Source organism: Budorcas taxicolor, chromosome 5, assembly GCF_023091745.1.
Source record: "Budorcas taxicolor isolate Tak-1 chromosome 5, Takin1.1, whole genome shotgun sequence".
Taxonomy (NCBI): Eukaryota; Metazoa; Chordata; class Mammalia; order Artiodactyla; family Bovidae; genus Budorcas; species Budorcas taxicolor.
In genome coordinates, this window is record NC_068914.1 from 46,677,384 (window position 1) to 46,701,177 (window position 23,794).

The 23,794-nt window shown below is 45.2% G+C and overlaps 1 protein-coding gene across 1 annotated transcript in view; it reads left to right on the forward strand.

Annotated features, from left to right (window-relative positions):
• Positions 1-23,794, forward strand: part of TPH2 (tryptophan hydroxylase 2) — a 99,632-nt gene that overhangs the window by 29,350 nt on the left and 46,488 nt on the right. The window contains exons 6-7 of the mRNA XM_052640439.1: positions 2,783-2,979; positions 8,486-8,621. Of these exons, the coding sequence (XP_052496399.1) occupies positions 2,783-2,979; positions 8,486-8,621 (333 nt within the window). The remainder of the gene's footprint in view (positions 1-2,782; positions 2,980-8,485; positions 8,622-23,794) is intronic.

A 23,794-nucleotide genomic window follows, 5' to 3' on the forward strand; every position in this document is an offset into this window, starting at 1 on the left:
AGACAAGTGGGGACAAATGAGACTCTGTGTGACCGTCTGTACCCCCAAGATTGTGATGCTGAAAATTCATTAGTAAGTAACAGATAGTAATACAGACAGTCCTCAACTTAATAATGATTCCACCTCAATATGGTATGAAAGTTAAATGCATTCAGGAGAAACTGTCCTTTGAATTTTGATCTTTTTTCTCAGTGTGGTATGCAGAGAAGTTCTCATGATTTTGGGCTGTGGCAGGGAGCCACAGTCAGCTACCCGATTCCGAAGCCAGGTACCATTCTGTTTTTTGCTTTCAGTACCGTATTCCATAAGCTACATGAGATACTCACCACTTTATTATAAAACAGATTTTGTGTTAGATGATTTTGCCCACCTGTAGGCCAATGTAAGTGTTCTGAGCACATTTAACATAGGCTAGGCTAAGCCATCATGTGAGGTAGGTTAGGTGTCTTAAAGAGGTTTTTGACAGTGATATTTTTGATTTATCATGATTAAACCACTGTAAGTGGAGGAGGGTCTGTATCACCCTTTCTCTCTACCCCAGCTCACACTTGTCTTTCTTCTACTTCCTGTTGGCTACAGTCAGTTTCCCTTTGAAACCCTGCATGTTTGCAGATTGATGTCGAAGGGAAAATTTTGACCTCACGATTCTTTTCAAATGGCTTCTCAATATCTCATGTGTTGTTTCAGCCTCATTGCTTTCTACCTTCTGATTTGCCTAGCCCTTAGTAGCTTTATCGTCTTCCCTGCCTGAGATTGATTGTGTTGAATTTTCTAGTACCAGAGAATATCGCTTATATTTTTATTTCCTTACATCCTTTCTATTTTTACTCTTCATTTCAAGCTTTCTTCTAATTTATCATGATGCTAATTTTTAGCAGTCTTACTGTTCACAGCAAATATTTGCCAGGTTGTAATTTGTTATTTATTATCAACAATCAGATTCAAACAAGGCTAATCTTGTTCTAATTTGGTTTGTCATAAGCACTTGTCCTGGTACTTAGAGAAAATAAATGTTAATTTCTGGGTTTTTCTTCAGTATGTGTTATTCATTCATCCTTCATGTACTGCCATTAGTTTTTTAAAAATAAAAATAATTTGGGATGATGGGAACCACATTTGAACCTGAACGTTAGAAAACATTTTGGTAAGAACTTTTGAAGTCTGTAGAGTGGGAGCTGGGATCTGCTGTGAGCCTGCTCTGATTACTGTTCCCCACCCCTTTGCCCTGCCCCAGGGGTCTTTCTGAGTGACCACAGCGTGTTGACAGTGCCTGGAGGCTGGAACAGCTTGAGGGGCAGTGGCTGCCTGTGCCTGGGCTCCTGGGGGCCTGCTGTGCAGGCTGGTTTATGAGCTCACAGAGAGAGACTCCCTACCTTATGTGTGTGTGCTGGACTTCCACATGCTGTGTGTGTCTTTGCTGACTGCGGGGTAGAGCCTGTGACAAGTGGCTGGGGATGGCAGTTGGGGGATGCGGCTGATAACTGTTGAACATGTCATGAGGAGTTTTCTCCAAGTCCAACTTCGCTTTCGGAATAGGTTTCGTAATCAGAGGCTAAATTCAGATTCTGCTTCCTCAAGCAATAGTTTTCGAAAGTACACGTCCATATTCTCCACTTCCTTCTGGCTCTTGTGGCCTCAGGAGCTCTGGTATCTGCTCGTGGCTGCCATCTGCTGTTTTTCTTGTTGTTACCTTCGAGAAGTTGAGTCCGACTCCTTGCGACCTCATGGACTGCAGCACGCCAGGCTCCTTTGTCCTCCCCTGTTTCCTGGAATTTGCTCAGATTCATGTCCATTGAGTCAGTGCTGCTATCTAACCCATCTCATCCTCTGCTGCCCCTTCTCCTTCTGTCTGTTATTAGAAGAGCATTTTTAAACTCAGCTTTCCTTCTGTCAGGGAACCTGCACGTCCTGCTTGGCCAACAGTCTCAGCTTCAGCTGCGCTTCTTCCAGGAAGCTCTCCCTGACCACTCCAGTCCAGGGCTGCCTCTCAGTATCCCAAACCAGACATCAGCTCCCTGTGACTTATGGGCTGAATCCAGACCATTCATTGCCTGTTTTTGTAACCCAAGTTCTGTTAGAACATAGCTACATTCTTGTGTTTACATCTTATCTGTGGCTGTCTTCAAGATATGATGGCAGAACTGAGCAGTTTTGATAGAGACTGTATGGCATATAAGCCTAAAATACTTACTTTTTTGCTTTTTACAGAAAAAGTTTGCTGTCCTTTCTCCTAACAGACAGGGCTTAATGTGTGCACCTCCTGGCAGGATGTCTAATAAATGCTCCCATTTTGCACTTTGCAAAACTCTTAAATTCCACAGTCCTTTAGTGTTTCCCAGGGTATTGCAAACTGAACAAATAACCTCAAAATTATCCTTGGAGATTGGGGCGAGCTCCCCCGAAGGACAGAGGATCTATGGGCAATTTTATTTTCAAAAGGCAATATCCATGTCAGGGGATTGCAAAGTCCGCAGAGCACAGTTTTATCCATAAACCAGTTCCTTCAACCCAGAACTCTTACCTTGTTACTGGTCCCAGCATCAGAACAAAAATTTCCAGTGTCCAGAAGGATGTGTGAAGACATAGCAAATCACTTCTGTGAAAGTTTAAACACACACTTAGAATGTTAGCATTTGCTTCAAGGAAAGAACACTTAGTGGGAGCGTTTGAGATGCTCAGGCATCGCACTCTGCAGCAAGCTGACTTGCGTGGGTGCGAGGGCGGGGACACGCGCACAGCGGCGCAGAGCTAGAGTCACGCTTTTCTCCTCTCTGCTGCCTAGCGGTCAGCCCATCCCCAGGGTGGAGTACACGGAGGAAGAGACCAAGACGTGGGGCGTCGTGTTCCGGGAGCTCTCCAAACTCTATCCCACGCACGCTTGCCGGGAGTACTTGAAAAACTTCCCTCTGCTGACGAAACACTGCGGCTACAGGGAGGACAACGTGCCCCAGCTGGAAGACGTCGCGGCGTTTCTGAAAGGTGCGCTCCGCACGGGCTCTTTCAGGCTAAGCGTCCTCGCGGGCCTGCCAGGAACACAGCGGGTAGTGACTGCCCTTTTCCCAAACAAGGTAGGACTCCTCCTGGCTTAAAAAGAGAGGGCTGCTCCCACAGTACCTGGGCCACCTGTGGGAAGCAGGTGAACAACCGAACAATTTATTACACTAGGGCTCACTAGTGAAACAAAAAAGTTTTATACTGGATGAAGAAATATCATGGATAATGTTGAGCACAGTGACTTTCCTCTGGCAGGGAGTCAGTCAGATCACTAGTCTAAAGTGCTGGCGTGAGTCACGCTCCGGGTGGTGGCAGTGAACGCGGGGAAGCGCAGTGACCCCGCGTGCATTCTCTGTGTGGCCGCTCTCCTCGCTGGCCCTGCTGGGGTGGCGACCGGGAACACTCTGGGCTCTCGCAGGGCTGGAGGTGGAGGTGAAGCTTCAGCGTGGTCCTGCTGTGGCTGAGTCCTCGGGTTCTGCTCGTCTCTCTCTCTCCCCTGTTTCAAGCACGCCGGCTCTAAAAGCTGAAATCTTGCTGCCTGCTTCCCTTCCTGGAGCTTCCTCACCTGCCTTCCCCGTTTCTATCCTGGGTGATCGATTCTTTAGGCTCAGGTACTAAGGACTCCTGCTGCCTAAAGAGTAGTTTTATTGCTCCAGGCAAAGGGGGCCAGAGCAGGTCAATGCCCTCCAAACTATGTGTCCCGCCCTGGGGGCCTCCTGAGGAATCTGGGAGTGTTCCAGGAGCAGGCTGTGAGCAGCTCGTGGACGTTTTTCTAGGTGGTTGGTGGGGAGGTAATTGGGAGTAGTCTGGGGTGTATATCCTTGTGGGCAGCACACAGTTAACTTCTTCCACCTGGTGGAGGTTTCCATTTCTGCCAAAAAGCTCAAAGAACACGGACAGCTCACAATATTGTCCATATTCCTTGCGGAAGAATGAAAGGTCCTTGACTGTTTAATGGCTGCAGTTTTATTATTTTGGCTTGCGTGACTGTTTTCCTTTCTCTTCTCACTTCTCTGATTAAATTTATTCATTGGCAGAGAGTTTTCCACAGACAAAAGGCAGGCAGAGGACACGGATGGGGTCTATTCTGGGAAGGCCTCAGAGAGTCCTGCTTGGTAACACTCTTTCTCTGAAGTCCTACTCACCCTCTTCCCACCACACTTCATCAGCCTTTGTAGAAGCTTCTTATTCAGCTGTAACAAATTACCACAGGCTTAGTGACTTAACACGAATGTATTATCTTAAAGTTCTGAAGGTTAGAAGTCTAAAATCAAGGTCTTGGCAAGGCTGGATCCCTCTGGAGACTTCTGTTTCCTTCCTTTTCAGCTTCTAGAGTCTATCCGCATGCCTTCCCACAGAGCCCCTTCCTCGCCTCACTCTGACCTTTGCTTCCATTACCTGCCTCCTTCTCTGAGCCTCCTGCCTGCCTCTCAGAAGGGTGCTTGTGAGTGGCCCCACGGGGATAATCTGGGCTGATGGCCCCAGTGCAAGACCCTTACCTTAATTACATGAGTAAAGTTCATGTTGCCATCTAAGGGAAAGTATTCCCAGGTCCAGGGCTTCGGAGCAGGGGCTTATTGGAAGGGCCTAACTGGAGCTGAGCTTACCCTAGTCTGCGGGTCCGCCACTTCTAGCTTCACGCCCCTTAGTAAGCCTGTCCTTTTCCTTCCATCTGGTGCCACACTCACACTGAGGCCTCATCGTTGCATCCTTGACAGCAGTCTCTCCTCCCCTCTCCTCTCCTGTCCATAGCACCCAGATGAAGCTCCCTAGAGAGTTCCTTTATTCCTGGCATCTGTGCTCAGAAGCTATCAGTGGCTTCCTCTTGATTTTACTGAGGTTGGCAAACTTTTAATTTTTTTTGGTAAAAGTCCAGATGGACAGTAAATATTTTAGGTTGTGTGGGCCAAGAGCCAAAATTGAGGCTATTAGTACATACTTATATCACTGTTTAAACGTGCACATTTGAAAATGCAGAAACTATTCTTAGCTCACAGGTGTATACGAACAGGCAGCAACCTGGGTTTGGACTACAGACCAGAGTTTGCTGGCCTCTGCTTTATAACAGAGGCAAGCTCTTAGCTGCTCATCCTCAGCTCACGGCCCTGACCCAGTTTTCTCAGGGTGTCTCCTGCTGTGACCATTCTGCACAAACTGTTCTAGCTGTGGGTCTTCATGTCATTACTTAGGCTCTGTGACTTGCTAGCATAGTCGTCCCTTGTTGTTCAGTTGCCAGGCTGTATCTGACTTTGCAGCCCCATGGAGTGTGGTGTGCCACGCGTCCCTGGCTGTCACCATCTCTTGGAGTTTGCCTAAGTTCATGTCCATTGAATCAGTGGTGCCATCCCACCATCTCATCCTCTGTCACCCTCTTCTTCTTCTGCCTTCCCAGCATCAAGGTCTGTTCCAATGGGTCAGCTCTTCACATCATGTGACCAAAGTATTAGAGCTTCAGAATCAGTCCTTCCAATGAGTATTCAGGGTTGCTTTCCTTTAGGACAGACTGTTTGACCTCCTTGCTGCCCCAGGGACCCTCAAGAGTCTTCTCCAGCACCACAGTCATCCCTCCACCTACTCAAATTCTTTGTGTTCCTCAGGACGTGGAGCAAGCCCTGGATTCTCTCTGAATCCTGATCGTAACAGCCACCATGACCTCTCCTTTTCCCAGTTTCATCCCAGATCATGTGTGTATCAGGGGAAAGGGCAGGCATGGCCTGACAGCAGGTCCCCTGAGAACCACCCTTAGTGTGATGGGAGGACCCTGTGGATGGTCGCCATCCATGGATTTGTTACTGAAAGAGATTAAGAACCGCTGATCAGTATCACTCAGTTAGCCCCTAATTGTGTGATACGTTATGCTGGTTTTGACTAGATTCCATGCTCCCTGATGGCCCCGCCTCTGGCTTGCCTCTCTTGCTTTTCCATGGAGTTATGTATTATATATTTACCATGGGCTTGATTACTCCTATATGAGGATTGCTTTTTACTGCTTTGTTTCTCAAACCCCAGTAATTACATTACCATCTCAATATTTTTCATATCTGTCACCCAGTTTAATATTTTTATGAGGGGCAGTATGGTACAGAACAGATTCTGCATGCAGAATGCCTGGGGTTGAGGCCCGGCTCCACCAGTTCCTGCCTATGTGACCTTAGATGGATGAATTGCCTTAACTTCTCTTTGCCTCCATTTCCTTTCTGCAAACAGAGATCATAATTTTATCTACTTTACAAGGTTGGGAGGGGAAAGTAACAATGTGTGCCTAAAGTTTGCTGGGCACACTTTAAGCGCACCAGAGTGTCAGCTATGATCACTACTGTTCTTGCTGTTGTTTTTACCACCCTTGGTGAACTGGGTGTCCTGGGTACTCAGTTTGCATCATTCATTGGTAAACAGCAAGCACAATGTAAGTTGTGTGTATTTTTATTTCTTTTAGTTGACTCACTTTTAAAATACCAACTTTATTTTAAAAAGCAACTTCTTAAGCAATGGTATTCACAAAGTCAAAGTTCTTGATGTGATAGATACACATTTTAAAATTTATAAGAAAATAAAATATACAGCTATTAAAGAATGTCCCCTTGTACCCCACATGTGGGATACTGGCATAGAATACAAAAAGAAGAAAATACATGTATCTTTTTGATTTTCAGTGGGGAATAATGAATCTACCTGGAAACTTTTGGAATGACCTTAATACTGTTAGAATCATAGGCATGAGGATATCTGAGAATAGGGTTATTTCCCTGTAGGTACCCAGGATCCCAGGGTGGACTTGCTTTATACTCTTAATTGGTTTTTATCTTTAAAAACTATTTCTAACCATTCAGAGGTGCTTTCCGAATGAACTGAGGTTTTCAAAATGGGAGCCTTTACAGTGCTGGTATCAGAGAGGAGAGCCCTCCTGTCGTTTTCTTGTGTGCCCTGATGAGCAGGAAGCACAAGGCAGTCTTTAACTGGGTTAGCCATCTAGTGTGATTTTCATAGATTTTATTGTATTCTGCTTGTTTTGTTTCTGTCCTCTTACCACAAACCAATAGAGCATGTAGAGCTTTAGTGTATCTTTCAAATTGTCATAATTAATATAATTGTTTTCATAATATCAAAGAAATGGGATAGGCAATGTAGAACAAAGGGGTTAGGGCGTTGCTGTTGTTCAGTAGCTTGATCGTGTCCAACTCTTTGTGACACCATGGACTGCGGCATGCCAGGCTTCCCTGTCCATCACCATCTCCCGGAGCCTGTCCAAACTCATGTCTATTGTGTCATTGGTGCCATCCAACAATCTCATCCTCTGTTGCCCCCTTTTCCTCCTGCCTTCAATCTTTTCCAGCATCAAGGTCTTTTCCAGAGTCAGTTCTTCACATCAGGCGGCCAAAGTTTTGGGGTTTCAGTTTCAGCATCAGTCCTTCCAATGAGTATTCAGGGTTGATTTCCTTTAGGATTGACTTTAGCTTGATTTCCTTGCAGTCCAAAGGACTGTCAAGAGTTCTCCTGCACCACGGTTCAAAAGCATCAATTTTTTGACACTCATCCTTCTTTATGGTCTGGCTCTCACATCTGTACACAACTTCTGGAAAAACCATAGGTTTGACTATCAATAAAAAGCTGTAGTATGAACCAATTCCATAATGCTAGTCAACGGGCTAAATTGGCAGTGTGTTCACTGACCACATACACACAGAAAGTATTCTTATCTAGGTGTGTCTTTAGAAAGATATCAAGTGATACATGGTAAGCATCACTATATTTTTATATTTTTTAGCAGCTTCATTGAGGTGTAGTTTACATAAAATAAAATTTACCCTTTGTAACTGTACACGTCAGTGATGTTAGTAAATTTATAGAATTGTGTAACCATCACAACAATTCAGTTTGACAACATTTCTATCACTACAGAAAGCTTTCTTTTGCTCCTTTATAATCAATCCTTGTTCCTATCCTTAGCGCTGGGAAACCACTGATTCGCTTTCTGTCTATAGGTTTTCCTTCTTTGGGCTTCACATAAATAGACGCACAAAATGTGTAACAGTCTTTCACAATCTGATGTCTTTTAAAAGAGTTTATTTCTTATCAAGGCCACATTTCGTTTGGAATATTAGATAAGTTTTGTGTGTACAACCTTACATTTCTATTTCTGTGTGCAGTCTAGTGTGCTCACCACCAAAAGTTTACATTGTAGTCTTCTGTGCATTTGAACTTTCTTACCCTAATTTGGGCTATGAATTTAAACCCTTAAATTTTTTTCACCTTTCTTTCCATTTTAATGAATGTCTTGTTCCCCTGGAAACCATCATTCGTGAGTATATTCTAGTTGTCAGAAGCCACAAATGTGATCGCTGTTAACAGTGCATGTCATTCAATTGTTAAGAGTTTTAGAACCTTGATTACATTGGTTCTGGAACGGCCTTAAAAATAAAAGGAAGCCCTGCTTGGGCTGAAAAGTCCTGTAGCCTTAATACTTAGTTGACTCTTTCTGTTACCTCTTTAGAAAGATCTGGCTTCACGGTGAGGCCCGTGGCCGGGTACCTGAGTCCTCGGGACTTCCTGGCAGGACTGGCCTACAGAGTGTTCCACTGCACGCAGTACATCCGCCACGGCTCGGACCCGCTCTACACCCCGGAGCCGTGAGTACTCGCGCAGGAAGCCCGGGTGGGGCGGAGACCACCGCGCTGGGACGGCGGTCAGCGCCCACTGTATCTGAGAGGAATGGGTCCAGGAACCCTAAAGACCACTGTTCCTCGGGCCACCAAGCTTATCACTTTGCTTTTGATGCTGTTTTACCTGAACAGTCTTGTGATTAACGGACTGTCAAGGTCTTCGCTAGGGAGCAGAGAGCCTCGGAGGTTCAGGCACTAAGGTAGCTGATGACAGCGGAAGTGCCAGGGGTCAGAGCTGAGTCTCTGAAGCGCCCCGCCCCCCCAGGGGACCTGACGCTCACTGACAGGTGGGTCCCTCTAGGGTCACTACATGGTGTTTATTTTTATGTTTTATTTTTAGCTCCTTTCAGCTTCCCTGAAAATGTTTTCAGGGTAAACAAAGGTTACTTATAGGACTCCAGACATTTGGGAAAGAAACACTTGTTAGAGTGGCTAAGTGCTCAAAGAATTGCTGTTCGAGTTGGATAGGCAATCTCTAAATCTAGTCCAGAGGGTTTACAAATGGCCCTGTTTACAAACAGCAGGCACTTTGTTAGCTCGGTTTGAATAACCGGCCCTCCTGAGACCTGTGGTAGCGTGCCAATAGGTATGCAGAGAGAGGCCAAAGAAATGAGATTTTAGCCACCGAGGTCTATAGAATTGGGGGAATAATGTGTTATATTTTTACCAAAGTACTTGCTGCCAATTCATTCAGCAAACATTTATGTGCAATGCTAGCAGGGAGGTGCAGTGGATTCAAAGATGAATGAAATATAGCAGCTGCTTTTTTATTTTTTTGTTAAAGCCTCTGACTTTTCTGGCAGGAGAGATAGAAACAGAAACAATTATGAAAGAGTATGGTGAGGGGGTATATGTGCAGAGTGTCAGAGGAGCAAAGAGGAGGGAGCCGTCCTGAGAGGCTTTTCAGAGGAAATGTGAGATGAGTAGGGGTCCAGAAGAGTGGACAGGAATTTCTCTTTGGATAAGCAAAGGGGGGTGAGGGGGAAGCTTTCAAGTCAAGGAAACAGCTGCCTTTTCCATGATGTGGAGGCAGGAAGAGGCAGAAATGAGCAGGCATGTGTTAGGGGTGAAATTATTCTTCTGTTCACGATTTTGATGTTCAGTCACTCAGTCCTGAAGTCACTACCTAAAATGTTAGTAGCAATGTGAGCATTCCCTGTGTCTTCCTCCCCTCCCCTCTCTCTCTCTCAAAATAAAACATGAACACCCAGTGTAAAAAAATAAAAAAACACTTCAGGGAGGAGCATTTGTCCACCATTTGGAGAGAAAGGTGAGGAGGGGAGCAGACAGCGTGTGGCAGATGCTGGTCCTGCTCGAGGGGCTGCTGCTGCGGGCTCTGGTGGCTCAGATCCCCCAGTAAGGCATCAGGTGTCGGGACTCCTTCTTGTAAACGTCTGGCACTATGCTGTACGGTGTCTGTACCATTTTAACTGTCGACTTCCCAAAAAGCTGGCGCTCGTAGTCTATCTGCTGCCTCCAGAAGCCGATGTTGGACCTGATGACAGGCCTCTGGGCTTTCACCCAGTTGTAGGCCTCCAGCAGGCACACGTTGTGAAATTTCATCAGGTACGTGATACAGAGCGTGGCGGAGCGGCTGACCCCTGCCGAACAGTGCACCAGAGTGGCCCTGTGTTTCTTTGCGACCCCATGGACTGCAGCATACCAGGCTTCCCTGTACTTCATCATCTCCCAGGGTTTGCTCAAACTCATGTCCTCTTATTGGATGGTGCCATCCAACCATCTCATCCTCTGCCACCCTCTTCTCCTTTTACCTTCAGTCTTTCCCAGCATCAGGGTCTTTTCCAGTGAGTCGGCTCTTCACATCAGGTGGCCAAAGTATTGGAGTTTCAGCTTCAACATCAGTCCTTTCAATGAATATTCAGGGTTGCTTTCCTTTAGGATGGATAGGATCAACTGGTCCACAATGTAAACAGTCATTTGTCAAAATAGGGCATTTGGACTTAATTCTGTAGGCAGCAGGGAGCTATCCAAGGCTTCTCAGCCTGATGAAGTCATCGTGTTTAAAGAAGCTGACAGGGGTGAGGGCTGGGACACATGGAGCATGAACTCGCTGGGAGACTGGTGGGAGGTCCCGTTGTAGGGAAGGAGTACGGTGTGTAAGGCATCAGTAGGACAGCAGGAGAGGGCACCTGTGTGAAACGCATCGTTAAGATGGAATTTACAGTATTTGCGACTGTAACGAGGGTGAGACGGTCCCTAAGGCACTGCTTAGGCTTTTCGATTGGGAAGCTGGGTGGGTAGTTGTTTCTAATAATACTGGAAAATATCAGAAGGGGCTTAGGCTTGGAGGAAAGAGGGGAGGAAAGAGGGAAACAAGAGGGGGATTTGAATTTGGAGCGTCCTCTCTTGGAGAGGCCCTTGGAAGGGACCTCCAGACAGAGGAGCTCCTGGTGGTTGGAAGTCAGAGCTGAGAGGTCAGAAGTGAATTTTAATTCCCGCTGTTGATCTTGGTGCTCTCTTCTTTCACAACTGCTAAATGAAAGCATGGACACTTGAGATTTGCTAACTTGGGATTGTTTGTACAGGCTCATTTTTGTGAGTTTTATTTATTTTAAAAGTTACTTGTATTTTTAATGTTTTTTTTTTTTTTTTTTTTTTTTAGCCAAGCCACATAGCATGTGGATCTTAGTTCCCTGAGCAGGGATCGAACCTGCACACTTGCATTGGAAGCTCGCGGTCTTAACCACTGGCCCACCAGGGAAGTCCCCTATTTCGTGGGTTTTATATCATTCATTTGTCTCTTAGATGACAATGATGATTTATGTGTAGGTGGTGCATGTCCACGATCCAGCATTCAGAGCTTACAGAAGGGCCCACTGTGAACAGTGATTGTTTCCCTTCCCCTGCTCCTTGACCCCCGCTGCGTCCTCCCCAGCAGCAGCCACTGCTGCCTCTTTCCACTGCATCCTTCCAGGAATACACTGTGCAGACACAGTGCTCTGCAAAGATCCCTTCAATCCTCACGTCTTGCAGAGTCCCAGAGCTCTTCCCAGCCACATGCTGTAGTTTGAATCTATGAAATTCTGTTTCCTGCCTGTCAAGAGAATGTATGTTCCTCGGTTCTGTCTTGTCACAACAAAGATTTAGAGTGACGGACATTGAAGCCCTTGGCGTGTCACAGCTCTTGGGTCTTGGACAGACTGTGTTACAGCTCTTAGACAAATCAGTGTTACAGCTCTGTTTTATTTGGATAATAGCAAGAGAATCCATCCTCGAGGTGTGAGGGCATGCCGACTCAAAGATGCAAAGAGAAGAGAGCGGGAGAGCATGCCAGCACATGGGTGGGGTGGGGTTTGGGGTTTTGGGGGAGTGGGAGGGAGGGAGAGGGGGAGAGAGCCCTTTGGCTCCTCTTTTTATGTTTTTCCCTTCTCCTGGGCCTGCCCTATGCAAATTGGGCTTAGCCAGGAGTGCTGTTCTACCTGAAGTCCTCACTCTGGTCCTCGGACCTTCCTTTGTTCTATTTTTGCGAGCTTTTCCCTTCCTTGTCTTTTAGCCACCACGATTTTGGACTCCTGTTTCCTATTCTACCTACCTAACACTGCCCAAGCACTTTCACAGGCATGGTCTTTTAAATACAATCCCATTTCCTCAATTGAGAACCAACAAGAGGGCAGTTTTTCCAGTTTGTGGAGTTCAACGTGACTTCTGTGTTTGGTGCTTGTACCCTGCTTCCAAATAACTGCTTCTAGCTGCTGAACTGTTGTGGTGGAGGCAGCGCTAATGAGACGAAGGTGAGCCCGGAAGACACAGCTAGCAAAGAGAATGGAAGCAGCAAAAATACGGTATCTGAAAAAAAGCTTTGTTTTCCTTTTTGGTCTGGGTAGACTGTACTTTGATATCCCCTCTCCCAGCACATTATTGGGCTTCAAGCATGGCTTGTTTTTACCATTTTACATTTTAAAACTCCAGTGGCTCTAAGCCCACCAGGAACTGGGACTTGAATTTAAAATGGCAACAGCAATTTGGGTTTGTCCCCTGGGGAGTGTTCTGGCCTGGGGGACAGTAGAGGAGAGGGGCGAAGAGGAGGGAGGAGCTGCTTTTCCATGCATTTCTACCTGGACTGAAAGGCCACTGATTCTGCCTGAAGGGAGGCAGTGTTCTGGCTCTTTCTCCCTTGGAGCACTGCCCCAGGCAGGGATTCTGCACCTCCTTGATCAGCCTACTTTGATCAGCAAGCACCTTTGTCACTAATCTAGTATTGATGTTTACAAACGATTTCCTTAAAAAAAGTCAGTTGGGTCAAATTCAAGGTTATTGCAGTAATAGTGCCCTTCTCACTCCATGGAACGAGGGAAAGAAGCCGAGCTCCAAGTTGCACGGGTGTGTGAGCATCACACCTGCGGGTGGGGGCAGGACAAAATGTGAGAAGCCCCACAATCGCCTGGCCTCCTCTTTGCCTCTCTGAGGAGTCCCTGTGGGCTGTGTCACCTTGCACCCTCTGGCCATCTCATCTTTTAGAACAGGGTTTCTTGACCTTGGCAGTATTGATATTTTGAGCTGAATAATGCTTTGTTGTGGGCAGCTGTCCTGTGTATTGTAGAATGTTTAGCAACATCCCTTGCCTCTACCCGCTAAATGTCAAGCGTAGGCTCCTACCCCTGCCAGATGTGACAACCACAGTTGTCTCCAGACATTGCCAAATGTCCCCAGGGGGCAACATCTTGCCCACTGGAAGCCACTGTTTGAGAAGGAGATATTTGACAGGTCATGTTAACATGGGTATTCTGACAATTACTATAGGCTTTGTTCCCTTTCTAAAACACCAATGTGAGTAGAGCATTCTCATGTTTAACCTCTGTTGGTTCCCTGTTACATTCAGGGGGAAAATGTCTGCGATCGTCAAATCACATCTTCTGTCTCTCTTTCTGCCCCTTCTAAAACCTTATGCTCCAGCCGCACTAGACTTCTCACCATCCTGGGGCCCTGCTGGCTCTTGTCTCCATCTCTTTGCACAGGTGGTTCATTAGCCCTGGAATGATTCTTGCGAGATCATTTTAGGTCTCAGGATTAAGACTCGGTTGCACGCTTTTCTGTGAAGACTTTCCCAGGCAGTACTGGGTATTCCTGTAGCGTTTTGCCTTACTTCTGTTCTAACGCTCACAGTACCGCATGGCAATTATTTGTTCATGTGTCAGTCTCCTTCATCAGACTGTAATTAACTCAAGGCCAGCTGGCAAAGGCAACAGGGGAACAAGAAGATCCAGACTGAGTTTGGAGTAGATCCCCAAACCTGGCATGTAGAGTGAAAGCTGAGGCCAAAGTGGGCTGGAGCCGTGAGTTCCGCTGCTACCGGGAGGTGCCCGATTAGGCAGACATATGCAGAGTGCCAGGCTCCGTCCAAGATCTGTGGAGAGAGGGGCCCAGGGCAGGCCTGGCGGTGCCCCGTGTGCTGAGAGCGCCCCCCTCTGCAACGCTGCAGATCCTCCGCCCCCTCCCGCAGCTTCACTCTGATTTCAGGAACTGTAGCTGGACTTCCCTCCCTCAATAAGTCGTTTTTATATAGTCAGTGTCTTCAGGTAAACTCATGAACCATTAATGAGGGAATTTTAGACATCACTTGAAGCTTTGAAGGTAGCCCATTTGGACCATTTGGAAGAGTCTTCTCTCTAAATCACACCCAGGACGGGCAGCTTGCTCTGTTCATTGGTTTTGCTTTGAGAATGTACATTGTTTCACATGACAACACTGGTTGTTCACTGTGAAGCTGGAGTGGAGGTAAAGGAGATGTGAAGGTTGTTCCCATCTCCCCTTCATGAAAATGGGATAGAGAGAGAGAAAGAGAAAGAAAAGGAGACCCAACCACATGGTGCTAAGAAGATATTTCCCCCTTTGGGTAAAAAAATCCCCGAATTTAGTTTCACCTTAAAGGCAGGAAAGCTCACTGCCCTCCTTTAAAAAACAGCGTCAGTCTGTGAAGGGTTCTGAGTTCTCTATGAACGTCTTAAATGTGACATGAAGAAGAGATGCTCTGAGATTGTATCTGCAAGTGTTGGTGTAGGTCCCTGCAGGACTGTCCTGTGTGTCGACGTGTTGTCTACGTCTAAGTGAGTGGATAGAGCATTAGAAACATCTCTGGATTTGTTTCTAGAAGATTCTTGCTGGAGAGGGACACTGGAGGTTCAGTGCAGGAAAGTCTTGGGTAGTGCTGGCCGTGTTTGAAGTGAGTGGAGGAGCATCTCTGCATCTGTCTCTAGAAGATTCTTGCTGGAGAGGGGCGGTGGAGACGCAGTGCAGGAAAGTCTAGGGCACGCTGCAGGGAGAAGCGAGCTGGAGGGAGGGATCTTGCCCTGGTCGCATCTCTGATGTCAGCTTTCAGAGGCGTTGTGGGTTTTCAGCTGCTGTATGTCTCCCCCTTCTTCCTAGCTCTGCTTCAGTGCATTTGGTTTTTCTTCCCCAGTCACTTCCTTTTAGGGGGTCTGTGGCTTCTATTCTTCATAGTTGAAACAGACTTCTTGACTGTGTTTTATGCCAGGTGATGTTGAATTCTTGCTCACTGAATTTGCTTGTGCATGTATACTTGTCTATATGATCTTCAATTTTATCTGTAGTCCTGATGGCCAGTGGTATCTCAGAAATGTAGAGCTCTTTAATGAGAAATATGGTTTAAGAAAACCATATTCTCCTGGGGCCATATCTCATGCTTTTCTTCAGAAACTGCGTGGACTGACTGAGGTCTAGGAAATGAAGGAAGGAAAAGCAAGAAGGGCCTATTTTTTTGTTTGTTTTTTACAAAATATTTATTTGGCTTTGTTATGTGGGGTCTTTACATCGTGTGAGATCTTTCTTGAGGCTCATGGGCTCTGTAGTTGCCCTGCGAGGGCTTAGTTGTCCCATGGCAGGTGGAATCTTAGTTCCCCAACTAGGGATCAAGTCTGTGTCCCCTGCATTGCAAGGTGGACTCTTAACGACTGGACCACCAGGTAAGGCCCAAGAAGGTCCTATTTTCTAAAGTATTATGACTTAGTCTTGTTTTCTCCAGTATAGGCCAAACCCACCCATCTGTATTTCTGGATGGAGACCAGAGGTGGCCCGATAGTTCAAGGTTCTGCATGTTAGAAACCTAAAGTATTGCCCAGAGCAATGCTGACGCACAGATCCATAGCACAGCACTCTGACCCCTTCTCCTTTGCTAAGGGAGAAGATCGGCATTTTCAGCATAACATACGTTCTTCATTGTCAGTTCTTAGAGGTCAAACCAGTACAGTGTCTGTCTTGCCAAAGTAATAGTGCAGTTTTTGCACCAGAAATCCCTTTAAAAAATGCTTTAATGAAGACATTTAAAAAGATTTCTTCTATTTTGTTTTCAAATATTGTGCTGAGTATACTAGTAACAAAAATATCCTTGGCACAGCATAGTATAAGCTTATTCAGTCAGGGAGCCCCCATTCAGGGCTGCGTTGATGACTGATGATTCAGCACATGCTGACGTGAGTCTGTCCTGCTCTTTCCCCATGTGTCCCTTTTCAAATCAGAGAGCAAACTTTCCCTGCTAGGAAATAATTCATGACACCATGGACTCACACTGCAGCGTTTATTGTCATAATATCGCTCAATGCATTTGCATTCAGAAAAATATTTCTTGTCACAGTTGCACATATCAGGGGCAATTAATGTTATTTTAAAATATAACTGTTTTAAAGTTTAAAAAAGGTTTTGCAGTCAGGTGATTTTTCTTATAATTGCTGCTGTGTTTCAATTTTATAAGAAAAATAAAAGTGAATTATTTCTAACGCTGGTTTTCATCTGTTTCCAAGCCGAGTCAGTGAACTTTATGCTTAGCCCTTGTGTGTTACAACAGAACCCTCTTTAACACGGGCACATGGGCAGATGGCATTCATCTCTGTTCTTGTGGCTCAGACATCAATCCTCATTTGTTAACTAATGGTATAAGCAGCTGAAGACATAGGCTTTCACATTGATAGGAAACTTGACCACCCCTCTCTGGATCAAACAGGTTCCTTTCATTGGACCTTTCCTTTCCCAGCTTTCCCTCCTTGCTGTCTGAGACATCCTGGGTCTGTGAGTTTGTCTGATTTAAGGCCTGACTGTCCTGGGTGTTTTTAATATCGGGGCTTGCTGAAGTCAAGTCTGGGCATGGTCTTCCTGGTGAGCTGGGAAGATGAGCCAGAGCTTTATAGGATTGAACCTTCATCCCTGTGAGCTCTTGTTTAGCTTCCAATTGCCCTCCCCCACAGATCAGCCTCATCTCTGCCAAGTGTGATGCCAAGCTTCCTGCCCCGCCAACTGGCTCCCTCCACAGTTCTGTCATCATTTTTGCTGTTCAGGATAGCAGAGCAGCATCGCACCAGTGATTCTCAGAGAATGGCTCGTTCTCAGAAAGCTGAGCCCATCTGGCCTTCCTTTCCTGAGTTTTAACCAGGAGCTCACACTCCGAGCTTAGCAACCATCTCCTCCCTCAGAAGAAATTTGGTTTGGGCTATACACAAGGCTTCCCTGGGGGCTCAGATGGTAAAGAATCTGCCTGCAGTGAGACCTGGGTTCAGTCCCTGGGTCGGGAAGATCCCCTGGAGGAGGGCATGGCAACCCACTCCAGTGCTCTTGCCTGGAGAATTCTATGGACAGAGGAGCCTGATGGGCTATAGTTCATGGGGTCACAAAGAGCTGGACATGACTGAGCAACTGACACACACTTGGGGTCAGGTAGAATGTTAGAGGCCCTAAAACCTGGCCCCTTCCATTCTCCAACATAGACAAGTTCAAACACAATAGCAGCAGAAGCAATTAAATATATATATATATATATATATATATATATATATATATACACACACACACACACATATATATATGCATGTGTATATTATTACTGACAGCAAACATGTCTATATCAACTATTATATGCCAGGCACTATTTTAAGCATTGTAAGTGGATGAACTCAGTACTCACAACAACCCTCTAAGTTCTGAGTTACTTTTATTATTCTGAATGTATGGATGAGGCAATTGAGGCACAGAAAGGTTAAGTAACTTGTTCAAGGTCACACAGCTGGTAAGTAGGGGAGTCAGGATTTGAACTCAGGGAGTAGTGCCAGCATCTGTGGGAATAACCACCATTCTGTATTAAGCTAACCCCACAAGAGGGGGCACTACTGTTAAGGAACCCACCTGCCAATATGGGTTCTTATGTCAGGAGACATAAGAGACGTGGCTTTGATCCCTCGGTCGAGAAGATCCCCTGGAGGAGAGCATGGCAATCCACTCCAGCATTCTTGCCTGGAGAATCCCATGGGCAGAGGAGCTGGTGGACTACAGTCCATAGGGTCACAAAGAGTCGGACACGACTGAAGCGACTTAGCACACAAGCCCGGAAGAAAACTCAAAACTTGTATGTGTACTAAAGTTGAGTAGTTTCTCTCTCGATTTTCCAATTACCGGTATTATATAGCTAGTTGAGAGTGACGCTTTCTTTCTTTGCTCTGGCGGCCCTGCGGTGCTGGGACCCTAAGTGCTGGATGTGTCTACTGGATGGTCTGTGCCTTGCTCTTCCATCCAGTGGGGACCCAGCTACCAGGCTTTGTCAGGAGCCCACTCTCTCCTTTGATCTTCACGGGGCCAGTTAGCCCACCCCTTTATCAAGGGGGCCATCTTTTATTTCACGAGGAAGCAGGAGGGGAAGTGCCTCACTCCACAGCAGTGTTGCAGATGGGACAACGCTGTGTACATCCTGAGGCAGAAGGGCCTACAGACCACATGCCCGCAATCCAGGCCCCACGGTCAGCTCTCAGTGTGACTGTTGGGAAACCACTTAACCCCCCTGTGTGAGGGCTGATGAAGTAAGGCTTTGATCTTCGCAGAGAAAAAGGCTTTATAGAAAGTACCAAATAGGTCCACTCTTCCCTGGCACCTCTTAAATTCGTGTGGAGACTGATGTGTTCTGAAACATTCCAGTCACTCTTAGTTACAAGGACATGTTCCTAGACCCAGCCTCCCAAGTTCTCAGTCATTGTATTTTGTCTGGTTTTGTGAGGTGCCTCAAAGCAAAAAATAAGCCCCAGGAATCTTTATGCAAGCCTTTTGTCTCAAAAGCTCTGAGCATTCTAACAATAGACATTCTATGAACTCCACCACCACCCCACACAACCCTATACATTATTTAAAACCTGTGCATTTTGAAACCAAACTTGTGCCTGAGTGCCTGCTAGAACGCTGTTGTTCTCTTAGGCTATTAATGGTAGTGACTTTTTGGGGTAAAGCTTTCAGTTGTAGGAATGTATATATTTTAGCAGATTCAAAGCAGGATTTCTTTTTTCCCCATCACTCCACCCCCACCAAGGTTTGCCTTCCTTGTGTGGTGTGTGTCATCCGAAATTAGCGCTCATAAAGCACCCACAGCAGACTCAGAAGTCATACTCCCTCAGTGCCGGGTCACAGGGAGAAGCTCATTTATTTACCTCAGGCGTGGAAGATGGAGATGATCTGGGAAAAAATTTTTAAGGAATATTTGCTTTTTAAGATTGCACATTCAGAACAAATTCAAAGTGAGTGAATTTTAGGCAAGGAGGAGGTAACCTTGTACCTCTTCATGACCGTGTAGAGAAACAGGTAGAGAAGCCCCAGAAGGAAAGAGAGATCTGACATTTCTTCTGTCAGCTTGCGTCATTCTGCTTGTGGCTATGAGGTAGGCAGGATTGTCGCCATTTTACAGGTGGTAATTCCAGAGATCAGTGAGGTCAGGTCATTCCTCTATGTACGCACAACTTGCTGTTTGGTTGCTAAGTCGTGTCCAGCTCTTTGTGACCCCATGGACTGCAGCATGCTAGGCTTCCCTATCCTTTCTATCTCCCAGAGCTTGCTCAAACTCATGTCCACTGAGTCAGTGATGCCATCCAACCATCTCATCCTCTGTCGTCCGCTTCTCCTCCTGCCCTCAGTCTTTCCCAGCATCAGGGTCTTTTCCAATGAGTCAGCTCTTTGCATCAGGTGGCCAAAGTATTAAAGCTTCAGCATCAGGACAGTTGACTAGAAAATAGCGAAACCAAGATTAAGTCCAGAACCCTTATGTTACCTTGGAGATTAGGAAAACTATGCTTGGGGTTCCTGTGGATTTACCTCTCTGTGGTGCAATAGGGCCCCACCAGCTTTGCTTTATTCTGTTAAGGTCAGAAAGCAGTTGCTGAACATCTAATATGTGCCTGGCTTTCCTACGCACCAGGAACCCAAAAATGAACATGGCATGACCTCTGTCCTGGAGAAACATCCTGCTGCTTGTCGAAGTGATAAAATAGATTCAAAAAGGACAAAACCTAAGAACTCCAGGAGATAAGGACCCTTATAACCTCCAGTTTATAGATGAAAAAACAATACATCTGTGCTGTCCAATGTGGTAGAGATGTGACTATCTAAGTTTATTAGTTAAAATGAAATAGAACCATGATTTTAGTTCCTCAGTAGTGCTGGTCACGTTTCAGATGTTCAATAGTCCCCTGTAACAAGTGGCTGCCGTACGGGGTGATGCGGATACAGAATATTTCCGTCACTGCAGGAAACCCTATTTTACCACCCTGCTCTAAGTCACTTTATCAGCACAGGAACGTGCAACATGGGCTTGCTCTGACTCCAGATTATAAACTGATAACCATTATGTTACATTGCTTCCCTAATATCTAGTGAAAATTTGGGGAGAGGAAGCAGACAGGGGAAGAGTTAGAAATCTCTTTTTATTCAGGAATTAAGAAATATTTAAGATGATGGGGAACAGGAGACGTAAGTACAGATTTCCCCTGAAGCTCTTTTGTGCTACTTGAAGAACTAGGAAAGATTTTTTTACTGGATCAGGAAAGTTAGTACTTGCTGTTTATGGAACCATGAAGGGACTTTTGCTAAGAGTTATCCTAGGATTTTGTCTTATTTACTTTTAACCCTCAGTTCCTAACATATTACTTGATATTTAATAGCTGTACAATAAATGCTTCTTGAACTAAATTTAAAAACATTAACTGTAATATCTTTTGCCCGTCTCAGAAGAATTGTTGTGAAGAAGAGTAATGATTCCTAGGGGGAAAAAAGGGAAGATTTCCGCAAGGGCAATATCCAGATGCTCAGCTTCATGAAAAGAGGGCCCCATACGAATATATCTGTGCTCTGACAGGGACATAAGAGGGAGTGATCATAAGAGCTGCCTAAACTCTGATCTGGGCCAGATTTTACAGTCTGCTATTTTAAAACTACAGAAACTCTGTATGTGGCTCTAAAACGAGAACGGAGAAAAATTGCCTCAATACCAAATTAGTTCCTGTTATTATCTCTGTAGTGAAGTGAAAACAAAGTCACCCCTCCACCTCCCTCAGTGTATCCCAGTGTGTCATCCCGGCTTACTTGCACTTACCCACCAAATGTTGTGTGAAAGCCGGAAAAACAACAACAACAACAACAACACTATTTTGGCTCCCAGCTCATCCTCCTGCTCTTTTCATCAATGCAGCCCTCCCCCACCCCCATCTTCCTTTCCGTCTCTTCAGGATTTAGCTGAAGTGTTGGTGCCTGTGTTATTTAGAACAAACAAAACCTATCAAAATAGGGTTTCAAAGACAGATGTGCTGATTGGGGATGGGAAGCAAATGCGGCATGCTCACTCACTTCCTAAAAGCTTTAATTTGCAGCAAAAATAAAAAGTTGTTCAACACCAGACAGGAGGAGTCAGCTTTGAAAAACTGACTGATAAGCGGAGAAGAACGCTAGATTTGTTTTGAATTTCTTTTTTCCCAGCAGCAGTGATCACAACTTTCTTAGAATGATTTAAGAATTCCCTGGGGGCGTTTTGCCCAGGTCCCTTTGTGAGCTTTAGACTCCTAACAGGGCTTATCAGAGAAGATTCCAATTTAGAGCAGCAAAAAGTTTAGTGTCTGATATCAGCTCTAGCTTTTCTTTTTCTTCTTCTCTTTTTCAAAAGGAGACATGATGTTTTACAGTGTTAACACTTTTGAAAGTTCCTATATTTCCAGCGAACAGAGTGCTTTTGTGAAAAGGGCTCTGAGAAGCATTATTCGGGAGAAAATGCATCAAAGGGATGCGAGTTGAAAAGATAGAAGTTTGCCGATGTGGAGATTGAAGGCAGCATGTGCTGACAGGTGCAATTATAGCCAGATAATTGAATGTTTTAAGAGAGATGTGGTGCGATCAGGCAATAGTTATGAACTCACATCGGAAATCCATTCATAATTAGATATTCAGGGATCCTGCTGTGGATGACACAACCAGTGTTGGGACCATGAACTACTTTAGCTGCTGGACATAAAAGGGATTGCACTTTGTAAAGTAGTGTGAGATAGCATGATATCAGCCCTACAGAACTTAACTGATACAAAGTTTGGAGAGAAGGCTCAGCCTTCTCCCTCAGATTCCAATAGTCTGGAACCTCTTTCAGCCTCTGAGTCGGAAGTCAATGCAGCTTCCAAGTCCTTTGGTCTCAGAGAAACTAAAGAAAATAACTTTTAAATTAGCAACATGAAACATCTCTCTCTTTGCTGGTTGAAGAGTTTCCAGGCACTTTAGTTACCTTTCTCTACACAATGTGCCTTAGCCAAAGAGCCTGGAATGAGACCAATCCAGTGTTTATTTCTGATATTATTCCACCAAAGTCATAAAAGATAACAGCTCTATTTATGGTCTTGGAATTTCGGTGCTTAGAGCCTTGACTCAGTGAGAAGTGGGGTTACTGTGTAAACTGCATCTCTGCTTGATCTGAACAGCAGTTTCTTCTAGGGGTCTCTATGTGGAAACTGAGCAGTGAAGAAAGTACAAACCAGCAGAACACAGAGCAATCATTTCTGCTCAGAACAGAGCAAAGGCATTCAGAATGTGTCATTAGTAAATCTGTGAGACTTCTGGCTTCTGGCCTTCATTCTTAATGAAACAATATAATTTATTCTGCTGTGTTGTATGATTTTTTTCTTTCAAATTTTAATTTCTTTTCTCTTCTATGTATGGTTGGATTACCTTATCATTGTAATGCTATCAAAGACTCTTACGTTGACTCTGAGTTATAGGTTTCTGATAATGACACCTTAACTTGAAACCCAGGTGAGAGCTCCTTTTCTACCACAGAGAATTGACACCTTAAAGACTTTGGATCTCTCACATTTTCCTTCACTCTTTTTTAACTGCTGCTTTTCACTTTCCCTGCTGCCTATAAGTGTTTGGACTCCATTGGTACCTCGGCAGATATTAATAGAAGACTGTCCTCATCAAGCATTTAACAAGCTCAAAAGTGAACCCAGTTTTGCACCAAAAATCCACCACCACAGCAACCATGACCTACCCTGGTCTTACATTACAAAGACTTCTCACATTAGTAAGACTTCTTTGGAAGGGAAGATGAAATTACTAATGGGATATGAAAACATTTAGCATCATACTCAGCACATAACAGGAGCCTACTATATGTTAGCTTTCTTTATTTCTTCCTTCTGTCTCTAACTTCTTTGCAGGTAAAATGAGGGGTTCTAATCACATTTAAATTCCTCTTATGCACTAAAGTCATGAGTCTGATTGTCTGCCTTAAGCAGTGTGATTGGAGAATAACCACCACAGTCTTTTCCACAAATTCAATTTCTGTGCAAAAAAAGGAGACTCTCGGCACATAGTTGATGGGGAATGAATTTGGATTTTCTTTTAGTATCATGTCTACACGTTCTCGTTTGGCTGTCCTCTCAACCTGATATATCTGGGAAGTGGCTGGCCAGGGCTGGACGTGTGCTTTGAGTTGTGGGAACGAGATTTTTTGACTGAGGAATGCTGTCTGTTTTACGTTGGTATCCATCATCTCCCCTTGACCACCATTCCCTTGCCTCAACCTCATAACCCTCCGTCTTACTTTATACCTGTATTGATGGTGGCAGTACCTGGCATTTATTTTGTAGCATCTATTTGAAGTAGTAACACTTAAGAGAAGGCCAGGCGATATCAGGAAACATCTTTCAATTACTACCTGGCTCATTAGTTTTGTCAAGAAAATGAAATATGGTCTGCCTTTTGACTCATTTTCGGAGAATCATAGGGGAAAGCATTGCAGTGTTGTTTGGTATCAGGAAACAGTTTGTCTCATTGCGGCACCTACCTGCCTTTCCCTGGTCACCTGGCTCCAAGTGGAAGCCCAGGCA